The 19,071-nt window shown below is 48.6% G+C and overlaps 1 protein-coding gene across 2 annotated transcripts in view; it reads right to left on the reverse strand.

Moving 5' to 3' along the window:
* The window catches only part of Chrna2 (cholinergic receptor nicotinic alpha 2 subunit), an 18,821-nt gene extending 6,401 nt beyond the window's left edge, over positions 1-12,420 (reverse strand). Inside the window, exons 1-6 of one of the 2 annotated variants that reach the window (XM_026783185.1) lie at positions 12,132-12,420; positions 8,168-8,250; positions 4,688-4,827; positions 3,501-3,652; positions 3,048-3,092; positions 178-287 (exon numbers count right to left, since the gene is read on the reverse strand). In XM_026783185.1, coding sequence (XP_026638986.1) covers positions 178-287; positions 3,048-3,092; positions 3,501-3,652; positions 4,688-4,760 — 380 coding nt within the window. In that variant the 5' untranslated portion in view covers positions 4,761-4,827; positions 8,168-8,250; positions 12,132-12,420. Of the gene's footprint in view, positions 1-177; positions 288-3,047; positions 3,093-3,500; positions 3,653-4,687; positions 5,118-8,167; positions 8,251-12,131 lie in introns of those variants that run through there. The other variant, XM_005355493.3, reaches the window with a different exon arrangement.
* Positions 12,421-19,071: the final 6,651 nt, after the last annotated feature.

Raw genomic sequence — 19,071 nt, forward strand, 5'->3', positions numbered from 1 at the left:
AGATCAAAATATATTGTATATATATATTCACTCACATACACACTCACACACACATTTCCAGCTTTTTATGTGGCTGCTGAGGGTTCAAATTCAGATCTTTTTTGCTTTTACAGCCAGGGCTCTTACTCACTGAACCATCTCCCTAACATGTATTTTAATTAACAAAGGGCTTCTTACTTGTTGTAGAGGACGATGTCTGGGATCCAAATCATCTCTGAAGGGACCCGGAGGGAGGTGACGTTGCCAAACTCAGCTGGGTCCCAGCGCAGCTTGTAGTCACTCCACTCCTGCTCAGAGAAGGGGTCGCATCAGGGCTCTGTGACATGGGGAGCCTCAAGATGATCTAAATAGAGCTGTGGGATCAGAGGTCCCCAAGTCCCTCCCCTAGCCACACAGAATTAGAAGAGGCCATGATGCCAGGAAAAGACTCTGACGTGGGAGCCAGGCAAGCTGTCTCTGATAACCAGCCTGTTTTGCGCTGACTTTGGTAGCCAAAGTCCCAGGATGCCAGAGCCAGCACACTTGGCACTCTAGCCCTGCCTCTGGTTCCTGTTCTGACACTCCCCACCTCTTAAATCTGTTAAACATCACTCATTTCCAATGCAGGGCCTGCCAGAACTAGACAGTGAAGCAAGGAGCTTACCTGGGACCTTCAAACCACGCTCTAGAGACCTTCCTAGTCCTGGATTCCCAGCAGGAAGAGAATGTTCTAGGTCCCAACTATGCTTGCAGCAGAACGGGTCCAAAGTGGGCTTTAAAGCCAGATTCATTGTGGTTTGTTGTTGTTTGTTTTGTTCTGTTTATTGGTGTTTTAAGGAACCAAGCTCACCTCCAACTTGCTACAATGGTAAAATGACCTTGAACTTCTACTCCTCAGCCTCCACCTCCCAAGTACTAGGACTGCCTGCATGAGCCACCACACCAACTTAGATGGTTGTTGGGGAATTAAGCCCAGGGCTTTGCAGGCAAGCATGGTAACAAACAAAGTTATACCCTTCTGTTCCCAGAACAGAGCTCTCATTCTCTGTTTAGGCCATCTTTCAGGATTTCAGGTTCATACCTTTGGGGACACTGGCATCAAATGGGGACATCTGAATATCATAGGCATATGGTAAATGAGTCACCCACTTTGCTGTGGGATAATGCTCTTGTACACTGTAAACATTTGTCACTCGTATTGGTTTAATAAAATGCTGACTGGCCAGTAGCCAGGTAGGAAGTATAGGTGAGGAAACCAGACTATGAGAATTCTGGGAAGAGGTAAGGCAGAAGAGAGTCAGTCCCTAGCCAGACACAGAGGAAGCAAGATAAGAATGCCTTACTGAGAAAAGGTACCAAGTCATATGGCTAAACATAGACCAGAATTATGGGTGAATTTAAGTCATAAGAGCTAGCTAGTAATAAGCCTGAGCAATAGGCCAAACAGTTTATAATTATTATAAGCCTCTATGTGTTTATTTGGGACTGAATGGTAATAGACAGGATAGAGACTTCTGTCTATAACAGATAGGGAAACTGAGGCTCCCAGAAGGTTAGTAACTTTTCCAGCATCTCAGGCTAGTCCTAGGCAACTACAGAAGGCCTGGTTCTACCACAGTGCACTCGCCTCTCCTCCTATACCAGCCCTGATACAGGTGACCAGGACAATAGTGGTGACCTAGTTTTTGGACCTGCCCCCTTCCATGACATGACTATAGGCCTTTCCAATCTTCTTCCTCACCTGGTTCCCACTGGTTCATCTGCAGAGATGAGACACAGAACCTCTAATGACTCTAGGGTCAACAGTGTCAGAAGTGATTGGCTCAGAGCAACTTCTGACCCAAGCATCTAATTTAGAAGTAGCTATCACACACCAGACACCACCCAGGACCCAGTGAGTTGGGGGTTGTGCACAAGACACCCACAGCGAGCAAGAGATCTATTTGAATGACTTAGAGATGTCACCATCTTGGTCCTTGTGGTTTTCTGCATGCTAAACTCTGAGACAGGACCAGTCAGGTACCCAAGGGGCCAGAGTAGCTGGGGGCAGGGGCTAGCTTCCCTTTCCCATGTTCATCTGCTATCTCCACTTGAAAGCCTTGGGGTTAGGTGGGCAGACAGGAGGGGTAAGGTAGACTTCCAGCTCTAATCAGGCCTTAGTTCCCGAGTCTGCCCAACAGCGGCCCATCCCAGAACTCCACAGACTCTTCAGCTCTCCTTCCATGGAGAGCTGGTATCTTTATCTCCTCCTGATTCCAGCTCATTTACTGACTGGGCCTGTAGAATAGCATAAGGTTGAGGCTTTTTAGGGCCATAAATGACTATCAACTTCTACTTTCTGTCTCTTGGGAAGACCTTCACTATGGGAATCTTGAACCACCAGTGAAAATCCATCAATTCTCCTGCCAGAGACACCAGGGAAGGAATCTGAGGGTGTGCATGGAAGAGCTATTAACCAAGTTTTTCAGAATCTTTCGGAACCTTCCAAACACCTCTGTAAGGGACAGACATGTAAGGGAAGCCATTTTGACAGCAATGGACTAACCCCAACTGGCCCAGATGACACTGGTATTTTGGTTACCATTCAAAGCAAAGAAAGCTGTCTAAGCGCCAGGTCACAAATGCATGTGATACGGTAAATGGTCATTGCTTTATGTCTGTGAGCTCTGGGGTCATTTGTCAGGCAGCACAGCCTCTGAGACACACACAGAAGGAGACGGATCTTGGAGCTGGCCACATCTGGATACCCCCTCGCTCTGTGAGGTAGTGGGTAATAATTCAGTAAGCTGTCCTGTGAACTTTCCTGCAGGACCTAGGACTATGAAATGCTTGCTTCTAGAAAAGGGTTTCTTGGTGCTATGGGTGACAAGGACAGTGGACTAAGGGCATGGCCATACAAAATCAGCCCCCGAGGAGAGCATCCTGCATTACCTCAAACCTTAAGTTTGACTACTGATCACGACCCATGAATTCAGCATTTTGCTGCTCCATGCTCCCTCAATAGTGGGGTCCTAGAAGGGGCTGAGGACTGGGGACACTCCTGTCAGCTCCTACAAGGGAAGGCTTACCTGCTTTAGCCAGACATTGGTGGTCATCATTTGATTCTTCTCATCCTAGGGTAGCAGAGACAGAAAGTAACAGCAGTTGGGGTGACTGACAAGCCAGCCCAGAAAGCAGAATATATAAGAGGTACTTTGGGGGCCCACTCACAGGACACCTAAGCCCAGACATCTCTCATGGCTCAGTCACCAGCACTCAGATTCCTCAGGATCACCTGGGGCATGAGGGAGGACTTTGGACATGTGTTTTAGAAACTTTCTTTTGACAGCCCATTCTCTTAGGGACTCCAAGGCTTGGGAAGGAAGGCACCATGTTAACCCAGCTAGGTAGCTGCAAGCTGTAGCTAGGGTGGCTTTGAGGGCTGCTGGGAGAGGACTGAGCCAAATCCAGGGAGGACCATGAGAAAAGTAAGTGGGCTGGGGGGCTGATCAAGGGAACACAGAGTGAGCGGGCAGACTCACCACATCTATGAGCTGGGCAATGGAAAGTCCAAAGCGCACGATGACCACATCGGAGGTATTGGGTACTGGCCGCGCCCAGCGATTGTAGCCTCCAAACAGGTGTTTGAACAGGCGGTCCTCAGCCTGGGTGCGTGAGCCTCGCTGGGCCAACACTGTGGAGTAGGAATAGGAGAGAAAAAGAGTCTACATGAGGCCAAGGAGCTGAATCTGTGGTTTTCTTTCCATTGTCCATCAAAGCAGAGACACTCAACATTGTATATCCTCATATGGGGAGGCAAACAGGAAGTACATCTCAAACACCATTGGGGATTCCATAGATGAGTGTATATTAGTGGTTAATACAGCCCTAAGGACACCATACAAGAGGCAGGCGCTTGCAGGGTCTTCCTGATTTCAAGTGAGGAGTCAGGGAGTGAGGGCTCCCGCAGCCAAGTAAGAAAGCTCAGACCTAGACACCAGTCTCAGCCAGAACCAAAGAGCCCCAAAGGGGCTCAGGGGTGGCTGAGAGGGGCTTCAGCTACTGATGTGAGTCTGGCGGGTGGTGAGACTTTTCTCCTTTCCATCCACTCTTCCAACAAGCTACTGATGCCCATGAGAACATCTCCCATGCAGGGTACCAGCCTGAGCTCTTAAATCGCCAGCTCTGACCAGTTCTCATCCACTGGGCAAAGCTCTGCCAAACTGTCTGCTGGAATTTATCATGCCCTTTCCACTGTGTTTTTGCTTAATAGCTTCCCCGTTCTGGGGCTCTGCTGCCTGAGCAGGCAATGAACGACCTTACACAGAAAAAAAAAAAAAAAAAGACCCTGCAGCCAGCAGCCGCTGGGACAGAAAGTACGGCAATGAACACAGCCACCATGTGTGTCTCCAAAGACCTGCCCCAGCCTATGTGCTGGGTGCAAGCTTCCTTCATCCCCATAGTAATCATGAGTGTTCCATGATGCTATTTGCATTGTGTAGACAAGAATATCGAAAGGTTTGGGGGCATTCAAGATGACAAAGCTGCTCATGATAGAGTTGAGACACCCCCTTGTCTTCTTCGCCCTATGGCCACCCAGACAATGACCTTGAATGTCCCATGTAGCCCTGAAGATGAGGTGACTTGCCCTTTAGGAAAGTCCACCATGTGGTCTGTGAGGGCACAAGGATAAGATGAAGTCCTAGTGACAGTGGTGGTACCTACTCACCTGCTGGCATCAGAAGGAGACCCCAGAGAGAAAGATATATCCAGGACTGGAAAGCAAGATGGGAGGGGCTCATGGCTTCGGAGTGTCCTGGTCTCCCTTGGTCCACTAGGGCTGGCTTCAGTGAGGCCCCTGCCTTTCCTCTGCAATTGAATAGGGGGAGGGGAGGACTCTTAGGTCACGTGATGTAGCATGCAGTGTCTTTGTCTTTCATACTCCAGGAAGGGTTGAAAGCTGAGCTCATGGCTGTCAACAGGCCTGCCTGGAGTGCGGGGCTTCTTGGCTGCTCTGCCTCATAGAGGAACAGCTTCTTTCTCCTCTTCTCCAGAGTCACTCAATTGCTGACAAGCTGAGACACGACTGACCTTCACAGAGGAAGGGACCACATTCCTTCCATGGTGGCCTCAACTCCTCATCTATGAAGTGGGGATAATCATACTGGAAAGGGCAGTCAGCAGAAGACTACGGTCCCTAGGAACAATGACCCAATGATGCAGGTGAACAAGTGCTCGTGAGCGATGGACAGTTGAGCAAAGGATGGGATATCTAAACAGTGAAATACAGGGCAGCCATGAGAAGAAATCAAGTACTAAGATGGCATCTGTGATTGACAGATGGATGGATTTCAAAAACATGCGAGGTGAAAGAAGCCAGCCAGATATTGCAGGAGTTTGTTGATGGGCGCATTCCAGGCCAGGTGGATCTGGAAACATGATGCGGAGGAGTGAGTTCAGAAGGCAATGGAAATGAATCTTGATGATCAACGGGCTGTCTTCAGGGGTGGGGTGTGGATATGGAGAAGGTTCTGGAACGATGTAATGGAGATGGTTGCACAATTCTGTGAACACAATAAAATTGACCAACTCTTGTGCTTGACATGATGAATTATATTTCAAAAAACTGTTATTTAAAAATGTTCTTGCTTAGGAAGATGTTGCTATCTTCTATTGGCTCTGGGATGGTGAACCTGGAGCTGATGCAGGAAGATCCTGGGTCTGAGGAAGACAGATCCTCATGATGGCTAAAAATGTCTCACACAGTCAAGTTGGAGGGAAGCCGAATCCTAAGCTAATGAATTATATTGCATAGCACAGGGCTCAATCACACGACCACAATGACACTAAGTATTATTGCCTTTAAAAGTTTACATATTTAGGTCTTGAGGAGATGGTTAAGTTGGTGAAATGCTTGCTTTACAAGCACAGGGACCTGAGTTTGAGCCCCAGTACCTATCTTAAAATGCTGTGTGTCGGGGCATGCACTTGTAATCCCAGCACAGGAGAGGTAGAGACAGGTGATCTCTGGGACTTGCTGGTCACCCAGCCAAACTTAGTCAGCAAGCCCCGGTCCCAGTGAGAGACCTTATCTCAAAAATAAAATAAAGTAAAAGGTGACAACGTCTGAAGAACATCTGAGGCCAACCTTGGGTCACTAAACATGTGTGCATACATGTGCACCCACACGCATGTGCACCCCCCCACACACAGAGTTTATATATGCAAATGTTCACATGGGGTACTGTGTGTATATGACCTAGAGACAGCACTCGGGCTCTTAGCACAGACATGGGATTTCCTGTTGACAGTAAGGAAAATATACTGGGAAATTCTGGGATGTTTTAGAATAGTGATAGGTGCATAGCATTTTTAAAGCCCAGAATGCCATGAACAGTAAATTTCCTATTGTGTGTACTTAACCATGGCTTCAAAAAGCATGAATAACAGGTTGCTTATTTATAGAAACACAGAAGGGGCCACACCCATGCAGGAATCAGAACAGTTACCAAGGGAGCTGAGGAGCTACTGTTCTCTGGTCCTCGTCCTCTGGTCTATCTTGTCCCATCCCAAACAACCAGCAGAGAGTCTAGCAGTACAGCAAGCTGTAGTCTCTCCTCCATACTGTCGTCCCTCTGCATTGCCCTTGTTACCCCGTCCAGAGTCCGCAAACATGACTTTGCTTCCTGGCCATGTCACTAGCACCAGGGCAAATCAGCTTAACTGTAGGATAGCTGGAACCTCCCAGAACAGGTACATAGTCCATTGGGGTCATAGGTGTCCATATGTGAACTCCAAAACACTAAAGAGGAGGGCCGAGTGCTAGGCTGCTGCTGTGAGGGTCAATGCACCTTGACCCAGTGGCAATACAAAGCGACTGTGCCAAGTAAGGGAAGAGTAAGCAGGGGAAGGGTCAACATGATGCTATTATAATTGACAGCTCCGGATGTGTTTAGGGGGAAGGGTCCACCTGCATTGATTTTCACAAAAGATTTCAATTCAGAGACTGATTAAAAGTGGAGATTTTCAGCTCCTGACCCACATGTCCGTCCCACACCACATCCAACCTCTTTACGCAGTCAGATCCTGCAATCTAGTCCATACCTCATCAAGGAAATTTCTCGTTGCAACATGCAGAGACCATCAGGTCCCAGCAGAGACAGCAGATACATATCTCGTGCGCCTAAGGCTCCAGACCATTGTGAATGGGGGTGGGAAGATTGTAACAGCTAGAGGAAACGGGTTTTGCCGTGAGACTGTGTCTCCTAGAATGTCAGAAGCTACACTCACGAAGTCTCGCCAGCATGGCTGCCTGAACCCGAGCTGAACAAGGATGGCCATGATAGACACGCTAACATGGATGGGGAAAAGCCGTGAAGTCTCTTCCCTACACAAAGATCTACAGACAGCTAAGGAACCTTCCGAGATGGAGAAATAGTCTCCCTGGGAAGAGCACACCAGTTAGTTATCCCATACCAAATGGTCAGCCCTGAAAACATACACATAAGTAGCACTATACAGACTAAGCAGGTTGTATTAATGTATATAGGAATGTATATAATATATATCAACAATTTTTAAAAGAGGTCATGAATTTGGAAAAGAATGAGGGGTGGAGGTGTTTAGGAAAGTTTGGAGTGAGGGAAGAGAAAGCAGAAATGATGTGATTATATTATGATCTTGAAAAAAATTTAAAAATTGACATTTTCATTTATCTTCTGTTCCCTTGGGAGAATACCGTCCTGGTCAGTAGTTACTTTTATGTCAGTGTTAGGTTGCACACAGCATGACCACACACAGGCTCTCTCTCTCTCTCTCTTATAGGAGCCTGACTTTGTCTTGAGCCCTCCCCAAACATCCCAGGCAGCAGGTAGAAAAGGCTAGCGATTCCCAAAAGATGTCAGCTCTGGAAAACTCTTTCAGAACAACGCCCCCTACAGGGAAGCCACCCTCACACATGGCACCATCCTCAGCCACCTCTGCAGTGACCACAGCCTAGAGCTGCACCTGTTTCCCCAGCCCCAGCTCCTCCACCTCCAGGGAAAGGATCTGGGCCAGCGTCTTTCTCCCATGGGCCTGGAGCCAGCTGGTGTCTTCTGGGTGTCAGGATTAGAGACATTTACAATGTTTTGACACTTTTCTACATTTTCCAAATTTTCTACCTTTAGCATAATATTGAAAGGTCTTTCTAGTATGGAACAGCACCCACCGTGTGTTGTCTGTGTCCTCCTCCAGCCTCACGGATGTGGCCTCGCTCAAAATTCACATAGAATGTAGACTCCAGTCTGTCATCTGGATAGATATAAACGATCAGAGTGAATCGTGTGGTGGGAGGAATAACCCGTGTCCCCAAGAGACACAAGAAAGAAAATATCATCTGTGCAGACAGAGAATGACTATATAGCCTTAAAAAAAGGATGGTCCTGAGCTTTGCTGTGTCAGGGCTGAACCCTGAGTACAGTATGCTACTTTAGATAAGATGGACCCAAGGAGACAAACACTGAGTAACCCCACTTCTAGGAGACATCAGATTCCCAGAGACAGAAGCTAGAGTGGGGTAGGAGGGAGGAGCCAGTCTTTACAGTCTGGAGCATCATTGGTTCTGGAGACACAGGTGATGGCAGGACACCATGTTGCTGTCGAGAGGCTGAGGGCATGGTACACACCTGTATTTTATCACAATAGCAAAAGTTCATCTGGGTCCATCTGTAATCTCACTAGGTTTAAGAAATCTGAACTCTCATGCCCCCAAAACTGGGGCAAAGGTGGCAGAGGCTCCAAGTAGAGCAGAATTCTGCTGTGAACTCCCTCCTTGGGATGAGGATTCAGAAGCCCTGTTTCCAGTTTGCATATGGAAATGAAGACCAAGTTCTCAGCTCACTCTGGGCCCCTGTAAAATGTGCCTGAGGAAAACGGAGGCCAGGAGAGCTGATGGGGAAGACCAAGGCTTGCCACTTGGGCTAGGGAATGTGGCCAGGGGAAATACCTACTGCTATAACCTGGTTACTGCTATAACCTGGTCACTGCTATAACCTGGTCACTGCTATAACCTGGTCATTGCTATAACCTGGTTACTGCTATAACCTGGTCACTGCTATAACCTGGTCACTGCTATAACCTGGTCATTGCTATAACCTGGTCACTGCTCTAACCTGGTCACTGCTATAACCTGGTTACTGCTATAACCTGGTTACTTAACTTGTGTATCACTTGTGTATGTGTGCATTGTATTGTATGTGTTTGCTCGTGTGCACGCACGTGTGTATATCCTTGTGGAGGTGCGAGTTTGACACTGGATGTTTTCCCACAATCAATCTCCACTTTATTTATTGAAGCGGGGCCTCTCTATGAACCTGAGGCTTGTCAATTCCAGTTAGTCTAGCTATCTAGCTTGCCCTCGGGGGTCGCAGGTCTCTGCAGCTGAAGTGCCGGGGTTATAAGCAGTCTCCACAGCTGCCTGGCTTTTACCTGGATTCTGAACTCCAGTCTGCACCCATCAGGCCATCTCCCCGGCTTTCTAATTACCTCTTCCTTATTCATGTCTTTCCCCCACCTCTCACTTTGCCAAGGCCAGCAATGTGCACACTGAGTAGTAGGGACAGAGCACGAAGTCGTTTGGAAGACAGAGAGGGACCACAAGAGAGAATAGCTCTAGATAACTTAGCAGTCATGCACACCCTGGTGTGCTGCCTGATATATTTTATTTGTTTGTCCCCCTGTTGGTTTCAAAGACATCTAGGGACGCCTCTAGTTCCTCCGGCTTGGGGAGCTCTTCCTTACATCTGATTCTGTGCAAACACCTCAGAAAGACGTCAGCTGGGTTAAGCTGAGAGACCTGGAGTATGTGGCTTGTCCTTTTCCTCTCATCCTCTCTCTACTGTGGGGGGACTTCAAGGTCACCAGGCCTTCAATGCACCTGCACGTGTGAGTGACTTAGGCCCCACGTCCACTGTCATAACCAGCCAGGGGTTACAAAGAACAGTTACAAAACTCAGTTCCTAGACACAAAGAGATGGCTCAGTGGCTGAGACCTGGGTTCAGTTTCCAGTACCCATCTATACCAGGCAGCTTACAATGGGCTATGACCCTAGTTCCAGGGGTCTGATTCCTCTTCTGGTTTCTGCATGAATCAGGCATGCATGCGGTGCATAGACATACATGCCCAAAAAACAGTTATACACATAAAATAATAAATAATAAAAAAATTAAAAACCTCAGTCCCTCATATTCAGCACCCTATGGGCATAAAAACACACTGTTTTGTTCTTGTGTTGGGAAACAGGCTGGGTACGTGATGGAAAGGACCATTCCAGGGTCTCCCTTTATGCTAACTCCTAGAAGGTCTTCCTGAGAACAATTTCCACTGATGTCCCTCGGGTTCACAAAGCGCTGTGGTACCCTTGCCCTCCTGTGGACTCACATCACCCCAGGAAGGTGTGGAGGAAGAGTACTAATGTCTCCTGTGTGAAATTAAAAGGCTTCTACTCAGAGAAGTCGACAGACTTAACCTGAGTTCACAGAGCTCAAATCGATACAACTGGGAACAAACGCAATCTCTCCGCTTCTAAGTCATATAGCGATGCCATCAACCACAGGGGTGACCATGTAAGAACTCAACCAGTACTTGACTGTGTGCTAGAAACCCTGACGCTATGACCACCACTGCCAAGCCACATCAAGACTGGAGTCTGTGAGAGAAGAGCATTCATTCTGAAGCTGGGCTCAGCTGGATCCAAAGTGTATGCAGGTCCCTGGCTCTTTCAAATGATACCAAGGCTGCAGATTCTGAGGATGAGGTCTGAGGGTATCACACAGAATAAAGATCTGCTCCCTTCTATTACTGAGGCCAGGGGTGCAGCCATGCTGAAGTTGTACCGTTTAGAGATCCAGGGAGGATGTCTGTTAGGGGCTGTCTGGAGCAATGAGCAAATGGGATGCAGTTGGCTCCAGAGGGTGTGCTTGAGCTGCCTCCGAGCTCCACCTTTTGTAATTAGCCCACTGTGATCATTTCATTAATTTGTCCCCGGAAGCCAAAAGGAGAAATTGTTCCAGGTAATCAGCAGTAATTAGAGTTACCTTCCACCACTAGTTACAGAGAAATTTAAAGTGAAAAGCTCTGGACCATGAGCCCCACTATGGCTGGATTAGCAGTTCTGGGATACAGATGACAGCAGAGTGATGTCGCTGTGTGTTAAGTCTGGGCAAATGATGCCCATGCAAATGAAAACACAAACAAAAATTATTGCGAGTGTAAAGGGCTCAGGTGTGAATGTTCCCATTGGGGTGATGCTCACCAGGGTCTGGTACACCCTCCACTGCCCTGAGGCTCTTTACAGCCTTACTCATCTACCTAGGTCCAGTTCTATTAAAACCAGTGCAACTAGGACCCTCTTCCCTGCCCGCCTTCCTACTGCAGCTGCTTCTTAGCTGCTCACTCATCAGAACAGTCTACCCTTTCCAGAAGTGCTGCCTCTTCCCCCAGACATGCTTAGCTCCCCCTCCCGAGTGCCATCCAGAAACCTCTCATGCAACGCCACACAGGAAGTCCCAGTTCTCCACCAACGAGACCCCCAGGTTAGAGGAAATGTTGTCGAGTGTTCATTTTCCCAAATAGCACGGTTCTGTCGTGTTCCTGAGATGAAGAACATACTCTTTGCTTCCACTGCTTCTCTGCTCAGTGACCTGCTCATCACAGGAGCTTAACAGGAGCGCTCAAGGTCAGGTGGAATCCTGAAGGTCATGCACCTTCATCAGTCAATGCAGTACCCTGTCAACTAACTCCAGCCTCGATGCACACAAGCCGTGAGGACTTGCTACCTTTCAGATCAGTAAATCCCCCCACCTAGCCAGTGTCTGTCTGATTTACATAAGTGTGTAGAATATTGGCTGAATGAATAAACAAAGTAACAAGAGAATGGACACAGTAATAGATGCCACAAGACAGAAGTCTCCATAGTCACTCCAACCCTCTGCTTCCCCAATGCTCTGAAGGGGTCCAGCAAGGTCAACCAGGAGGCTGAACTCTGCCCAGCAGCAAGTGACCTCTAGCATTCTGACATGACCATTTCCGAAGCGCTCACAAGTTGCTAACTTCCTTCTGAGCTCACACCTATGGTCTCCCCAGCATGCTCAGCACGTCCCCTCTAAGCCTCAGGATTAACTTGCTTACTTACCTGTGGTCATAGAAGAAAACAGGCCACTCAACGCATGCAGGAAAGCAGCCGGCTGGGAGACCTCTGGCTAGCTGATGAGGGTCCCTGGGAAGCAGAGTGACAGGTGTAGAATAGAGCTCAGCCGTCTCAGCTGATGGTTGCACAGGTGCAGAACCCAGAGGGTTTAGAAGGCACTGTTGGGATGAGGGATGAAGGCTGGCTTCCTGGGGGATGGGGGGGCCACTCAACAGAGTGGTCAGTTTTCCTGGGGCTGTGAAGCCCCAGAAGACAGAGAAGGAATCACGTGGGTGCCACTGAAGAGGCGATCTTGGAGAACCACCAGCTCTGGGGCTTCCTCAGGTGAAGTCCAAGCCTGGCCCTGGGAGAGACTTCTGGCAAAGCAAGCAAGCAGACTCATCTCATACTGTGCTCTCATACTGTTCTCCCTCTCCTCCCCCTTCTCCCCATCTCTCTCTCCATCCTTCCATCCCTCTCCCTCCCTCTCCCTCCTCCCCCTTCTCCCCATCCTTCCATCTCTCTCTCCCTCCCTTTTTCTCCTCCCCTTCTTTCTTTCTCTCTCTCTCTCTCTCTCTCTCTCTCTCTCTCTCTCTCTCACACACACACACACACACACACACACACACGAAGGAGGAGGAGTCTATGTCTATGACTTTCCACTTTGTGTCCAGTACAGACAAATGATAGATGCAGCTCTGGCTTCTGTTCAGACAATTACTATGATGGCTTGCTCCTGGCTCTGAAGGACCCTAGACTCCAGGACTGTCACCTGAAGTGTCTTTGGAACCCTGGACACACCTCAGACTAGGTCCTCTAAAACTGTGGGTCGCTCTGTCATAACAATGCACAGTCGTCAGCAAAATATGAGTGAGCCACGGAGCACCCAGCTGAGAGTTCCCTCTGCCCTCCAGTTGCTGCAAGCTGTCTGCCCCAGTCCAGCCACTGTCTGAGGATGCCAGGGATAGACCCTGCCTGCTTTGGCTTCGGGCATGTCTTCTCACCCTCCTTTCTAGACACGTCAGGTTGTCAAATCTACAATCAGACCTCTGATGCCTTTACAGTTTGTAGGTTATCACCGCCAGGGCTGTGCACCAGGCTGACTGTGATCTCCGTGGCATCCCCACACATTAAATAGCTACAGACTTTCTCGAGCCTTCGTTCCTCCTTCTTCCCTTCAGCCCCTCTTATCTCAGCAACTCCAAGCTCTCTCTCCCCATTGAATAGCTCGTTCTGTCAGCTCTCTGACTTTGCTGGGCATGAGCTGCCCAGTTGGACTTCCAGTTCTTCTGAGACATGACTTTGTGACCTCAGGCAAGTCTCAAAAGGTGATTGTGCCTCAGTTTCTTCCCAAGTCAAAGGAGGGTGTGAATGATGGTGGCTCACCATAGGCTTTCTCTGAGGAGGACATGAGTACAAGCACTGTGAGTTGCTTCCAAGATTGAGAGTGTCTGTGATGTTTGTACAGACACAAACATTGGCACACATCACACTTATTGCTGAGCATTTATTTGATTGCTAAAACCATGAAGGATATTCTCACTAACCATGATTGAAAATGTTGCTGCAACATCTTGGCAGATGCAAAATAAAGCTGGTTGCATGCATTCGCCTTCTGGAAACTGAAAGATAAGGAAGAAGAGAGGGAAGAAAGAAGCAGAGATGGAGGGAAGGAGGAAGAGGAAGAGATGGAAGGAGGAAGGAAGGAGGAGGGAGGGGAAAGCATGGAGGGAAAGAAAGCAGCAGATTTTATCTGTCAAGTTCATTGGCTCTAATCAATAGAAACAACCATCATTTAAATAAAGAAGATGAAGCCAGTGGGCAGCTTGCAGCAGCACTTACAAAGCTGGAGGGCCTGCTTGGAGGCCAGGTGGGAGCCTGGGAGGCATCAGCTCCATCTCAGTCCAGAGCAGCTTTGTTGCTTGTCTGCTGGGCCCCTGCTACCGTGCCAGGCATCCAAACTCAAAGCATGGCTGGTACTGCTGTCTCAGCTGTCCTTGGAAATCAGCCGCTGCTGCTGCCGCTGCCACTGCTGTGGCTGCTGCCACAATCAATCCTCCCCGCTCCCTCCCTCCTCACACAAAGGTCAGGATAAGTGCATCCAATTGACTGTGTGCCCATGAACTGGGGGTGAGGAAGGCTGATAAGGCAGGAATCTGCGTTGGAGGTTCTTGGGAAGAAGGTGAGCTTTGTATCTTCACTGGTGGGAGGGTTCCTAAAATATGTAAAGGAGTAAAGTTCTGGGAAGGCCCTTCACCCCCATGAGAGATTCCCTCTGGGAAGAGAGTCTCACTTGCGAGATTGCCTGAATCAGATTGGCTTCATATGTGTGTTATGTGTGTGTGTGTGTCTGTCTGTCTGTCCATCTATCTGTCTGTGTTGGGGGAGTGTCTTGACTGTTCACTGCTGTAGGAGGTTCCACTCCACTGTAGGTGGTACCATATCCCAGGCAGGTGGTGGGAATGAACTGTATAAAAAAAGCTAACAGTGTGAGCCTGCCCCAGCCAGCAGGCAGCATCGGCTATGTCTGCAGTCTGTCCATGACTGTGAAGTCCAGATGTAATGGAAGAAAATATTGAACTCCAACAAACATCCCTCAGACAAACAAAGTGCTCATTCTAGCCTTGGGGTAATTTTAGGAGGACAGTGGACTAGGCAGTAGTCACAATGGAATCCATGGCACAGGGCAACATGCTACAGGATCGCCACTCAGGAGACGCATTACTTAATTAGGATGAGCTTTGATACAGTTTCTTGAAAGCCACTTATGCCCCGTGAAGGAGAACAGCCAGGCTAGGTGCTGTACAGACCTGGAAAGTTGGTGTGAGCTGCTGTGCAGATAATTGGCAGTTACATGACTTCAACCATGCAGACCAAGGTCATGCAGACCATAGTCACGCAAATCAGAGCCATGCAGACCAGAGTAATGCAAACCAGAACCATACAGACCAAGGCCACGCAAGCTAGGACCATTCAGACCAGAGCCATGCAGAACAGAGCCATTTTAGGCCAGAAAATGCAGACCAGAGTAACGCAAACCAGAGCCATGCAGATCAGACCCATGCAGACCAGAGCCATGCAGACCAGGGCCATGCAGACCAGACCCATGCAGACCAGGGCCATGCAGACCAGGGCCACACAGACCAGGGCCACGCAGATCAAAGGCACATAAACCAGGGCCATTAGTCCTGGGTCATCAGTCCAGAGCCAATTTTCCCAATTCAAATAAGAACAGTCTTGAATGAATAAACTCACAGCATTCCAAAGCTAAAAGTGTTGATGTAAAAACAGGGCCTTGTTTGTGTAAATTCCCCAAATGAGTATTGGTTTCTTCTTCCAGTTTGTTATTATTAATGATCTTCTCTCCATAAAACGTTCATTCCCTCAGGGTCCTATACTAACCTAGATGGGCCATAACCCTAGTGACCCCAAGGACATGGAATAGGCTTTACTACTTTGAGTGGGAAGGAACTCAACCCAAGGTCTTCCATTAGCAGACTGAGGACTATAAAAATTCATATGCTGCGAAATCTCCTAGTAATCAGACTTCGGTTTCTGCGATGAAATACCCGAGGAAAGCAACATCTAAGAAAAAAAGGTTAATCTTGATTCACAACCAGCCCCTGGTTTGTTGGCTTTGTTGCTTTGGAGTCTGTGGTGTAGAAAACTGCTCACCTCACGGAGCCTGAGAGACAAAGAGAAAAGCAGGAAGGGCCCATGGTCCAATGCCCTCCATGGGTGCACCCCAGCCACCCAACTCCCTTCTACTAGGCTCTACTTTTCAAAAATTTTCACCCCTTCTCAGGACTCCCCCCCCCCCCCCCCAGGCTGAGGACCATGGTTTTACAGTGTGGACCTTAAAGGAACACTTATGCAGAACATAGCATTCCCTTAGTTTAAACCTCAACACCCTAAGTCAAAAGCACTTCTCACAGTCCCAGTGGAGACCTGGATACCTCTCAGCCTTTGGAGAGAAAGCCCTTCTGGGCTCTTTCTGTGTCAGCAGGGAGGGAAGCCGACTTTACAAACAGAAAGTTAGTCTTCCGTCACCTGTATAACTTACTGCTGTTGTCTCTCTACAAAAAAACATCCACACCGTGTCTGGTCACGTGTGCACATGTGCACAGGCCACAGCACTCACGCAGGGATCAGAGGACGACTTTCAGGAGTTTCTTTCACCATGGGGCCCCAGATATTGAACTCAAGAAGTCTGGCTTAGCAGCAAGCCCCTTTATCGGCTGAGCCATCTCACCAGCCCATACACAACGTCGATGTTCAAACATACAGACTAACCCCCAAAGCTTTAGAAAACCTGACTGTTGTTCCCCCAAAACACCAGCTAAACCTTCCGGGTCTGAGAGCACAGGAATCTATCTATGCACATACACACTCACCAGACTGTGGGCAAAAGCAAGAAAGTCCTGTAGATACAGGGGCTATTGAGTGCCGCCTCTTTAGACCCTGTCTGTTGGGACGTGAGAGGATCTGATGACGGCTCAGGTCTGGAGGCAGGAAGGGACGGTGAGTTGGGAGACGGCTATGGGTTTTTCAGCCAGGGCTGCTAGAAGCGGCTTTCGGCGTCAAGCTCCATTCTTCACAGCAATTTTCCTAGAGCTGACGTCTCATTTCTCCTCAGCCAGGGCTGGGAACTCAACTAATGCAACAAGGGAGCGAATCCCGGGATCGAAATGCGGTTGAAATGCAAGCTTGGACTTCAGCTATCTAGATGGTCGTCAGTGTGTCTTTTTACTGTTTCTCGAAATGGTTCCCTTTCGATGTTAAAACTTCAAGAGGCGGGGGCAGAAGCTTTGCAGTTTCTGGCATAGTTACAGGGTGGGGGTTAGGAAACCCATAAGGAGAGAGCTGAGAGGACTGTCTGTGTGCCCCCCCTAGGGTGCCAGCTCTAGCACATTGGAAGGTCTAGCCTTGGACTTGAACAAAGGTTATGTAGGTAGAAAATGAGGAGATTGGCACTGTGGATGTCGGTGGGTTGATGAGCCCTGGGAGGCGGTGGAGTGTCAGTCTCTTCCACGAAACAACAAGGAAAGAAAAGGCACTGACTGAGAGCAAGAGGGTCCTGGGGACTGGGAAGGGAAGGGAGCTTCCATAGGCTTCTGGGAGATCAGAGGGAGCCACATTAGAGAAAAGTAATAGCTAATTGGTCGGCTGGGAGTGGTAGAGTCTGATGATGTGATATTAATGTCTGTGTCTTGGGGATCTGGAGCAAGGGTAAGGATCCAGACACACACCTGTTTGTACCCCCCCCCACACACACACACTCCCTGGGGGCACACAGGGAACCTCAGTGGAAGCAGGTTCCTTAGGTAAGAGCCATAAGGCTGGCAATAAGAGAAATGGAGGAGGGGGAGTGACAGGAGGGGAAGAAGAGGGGAAAGGTCAAGGGCATGGTGGATTTTCCTAATGATGGTCCTGAAGTTCCAGAAGGCACAGTGAGACCCAGAAGATACCATAGAAAGGTGTGTGTGGGGGGGGTGTGGGTGTGGGTGTGGGTGTGGGTGTGGGTGTGTGTGTGTGGTGGGTGGGGTGCTGATCATGAGTAAGACCTGTCTTTGTTGGCCATGACAGAATATCCATGTGGGCCCATGGAAGCTTGGAGAACTGAACTTAGAAACCACTCAAGAGTAATAGGCACAGCCCAGATCGGCACACAGGACCAGTCCCATGACAATGCTGCATGCAGTTGACTGCTGAATCCATGGGGTCTGCACCATCCCTGCTAGCAGGGTAGAGGATGAAGCTTCCCCTTGAGACCCTTCTCCCATGTCTTTCATTAGCTCACCAGTCCTGTGTGAGGCTGGGCTGATGCGCCTGAGCAAGTGAGCACAGCTCACGGCCCCCGTGTAGTACACAGTCTCTTTCCTGCTGCCTGCGGATGGAGATATAGAACTCTCAATTCCTTCCCCAGCACCATGTCTGCCTGTGTGCTGCCATGCTCCCCGCCATGATGATAATGGACTAAACCTCTGAACTGTAAGCCAGCCCCAGTGAAACGTTTTTCTTTATAAGAGTTGCACTGCTCACGGTGTCTCATCACAGCAGTAGAAACCCTAACTAAGACAGCTCTCTACAATTGTTAGGAATATAGTAATTGATACCTGGTGTCATTTATGAAATGCCACTATTGTAACAGCCAGGTTTTTTTTTAAATATTTTCTGTTAGCTTCTAAAGCATACATGAACATTAAAAGTAGCAGAAATGAGGATCAGCATTTTAAACTCAAAAAGAAATCTCATTTCTTTATCCTTTGGAGAAACCTAGCAACTCATTTGCCTGTGCCTTTGGTAACTTAAAACAGAAGGGGCACATTGACATGGGGTGGCCCATGAGAGTACAGGGCAATGTAACTGAGCTCATTCATCTAGGGATAAAATTGAGTTATGACTTAAGGCAGAGTGTCGTAACACACTGAAGAGCCAAGCTGGTCACAAGAAATAAACAAAAGGCAGGTGTGACAGCAAGGAGCTTTCTTTGTATCAGTCACGTGTTCTCTAGAGGGACAAAACCGAATCCCTTGAGGAGCCTGGAGAGCTGAAGAGAGAAGTCTTCAGTCCCCATGGCAAACTTGAAGACTCTGGTTCCGTTCTAGTGAAAGAGTTGGAAGCCCTAGCAACAGGGAAGACGAGCTTGCTCAACAGTGAAGGCCAAAAGCCAAAACACTGACCTTTGCCCTTCCGTGTCTTTTTATCTGGGCCACCCACATTTGGCCTCCCCTCAACGACTATGACAAGACAATCCCTCCAGACACACCCCCAGTCCAACCTGATGAGGACAGCTCTTCACAGCAACACTCTACAGGTGATTCTAAGTTCGGCCAAGCTGACAGCTGAATCTAACCGTCACACTAACCAAGGGTGATTCCTGTTTGAAGGTGGAATGCCATTTTTCAAGGCTTAATATTTTTCTTTTTATGAGATGGTTTGTGAA

The sequence above is a fragment of the Microtus ochrogaster genome, chromosome 17 (assembly GCF_000317375.1).
Source record: "Microtus ochrogaster isolate Prairie Vole_2 chromosome 17, MicOch1.0, whole genome shotgun sequence".
NCBI classification, from domain to species: Eukaryota; Metazoa; Chordata; class Mammalia; order Rodentia; family Cricetidae; genus Microtus; species Microtus ochrogaster.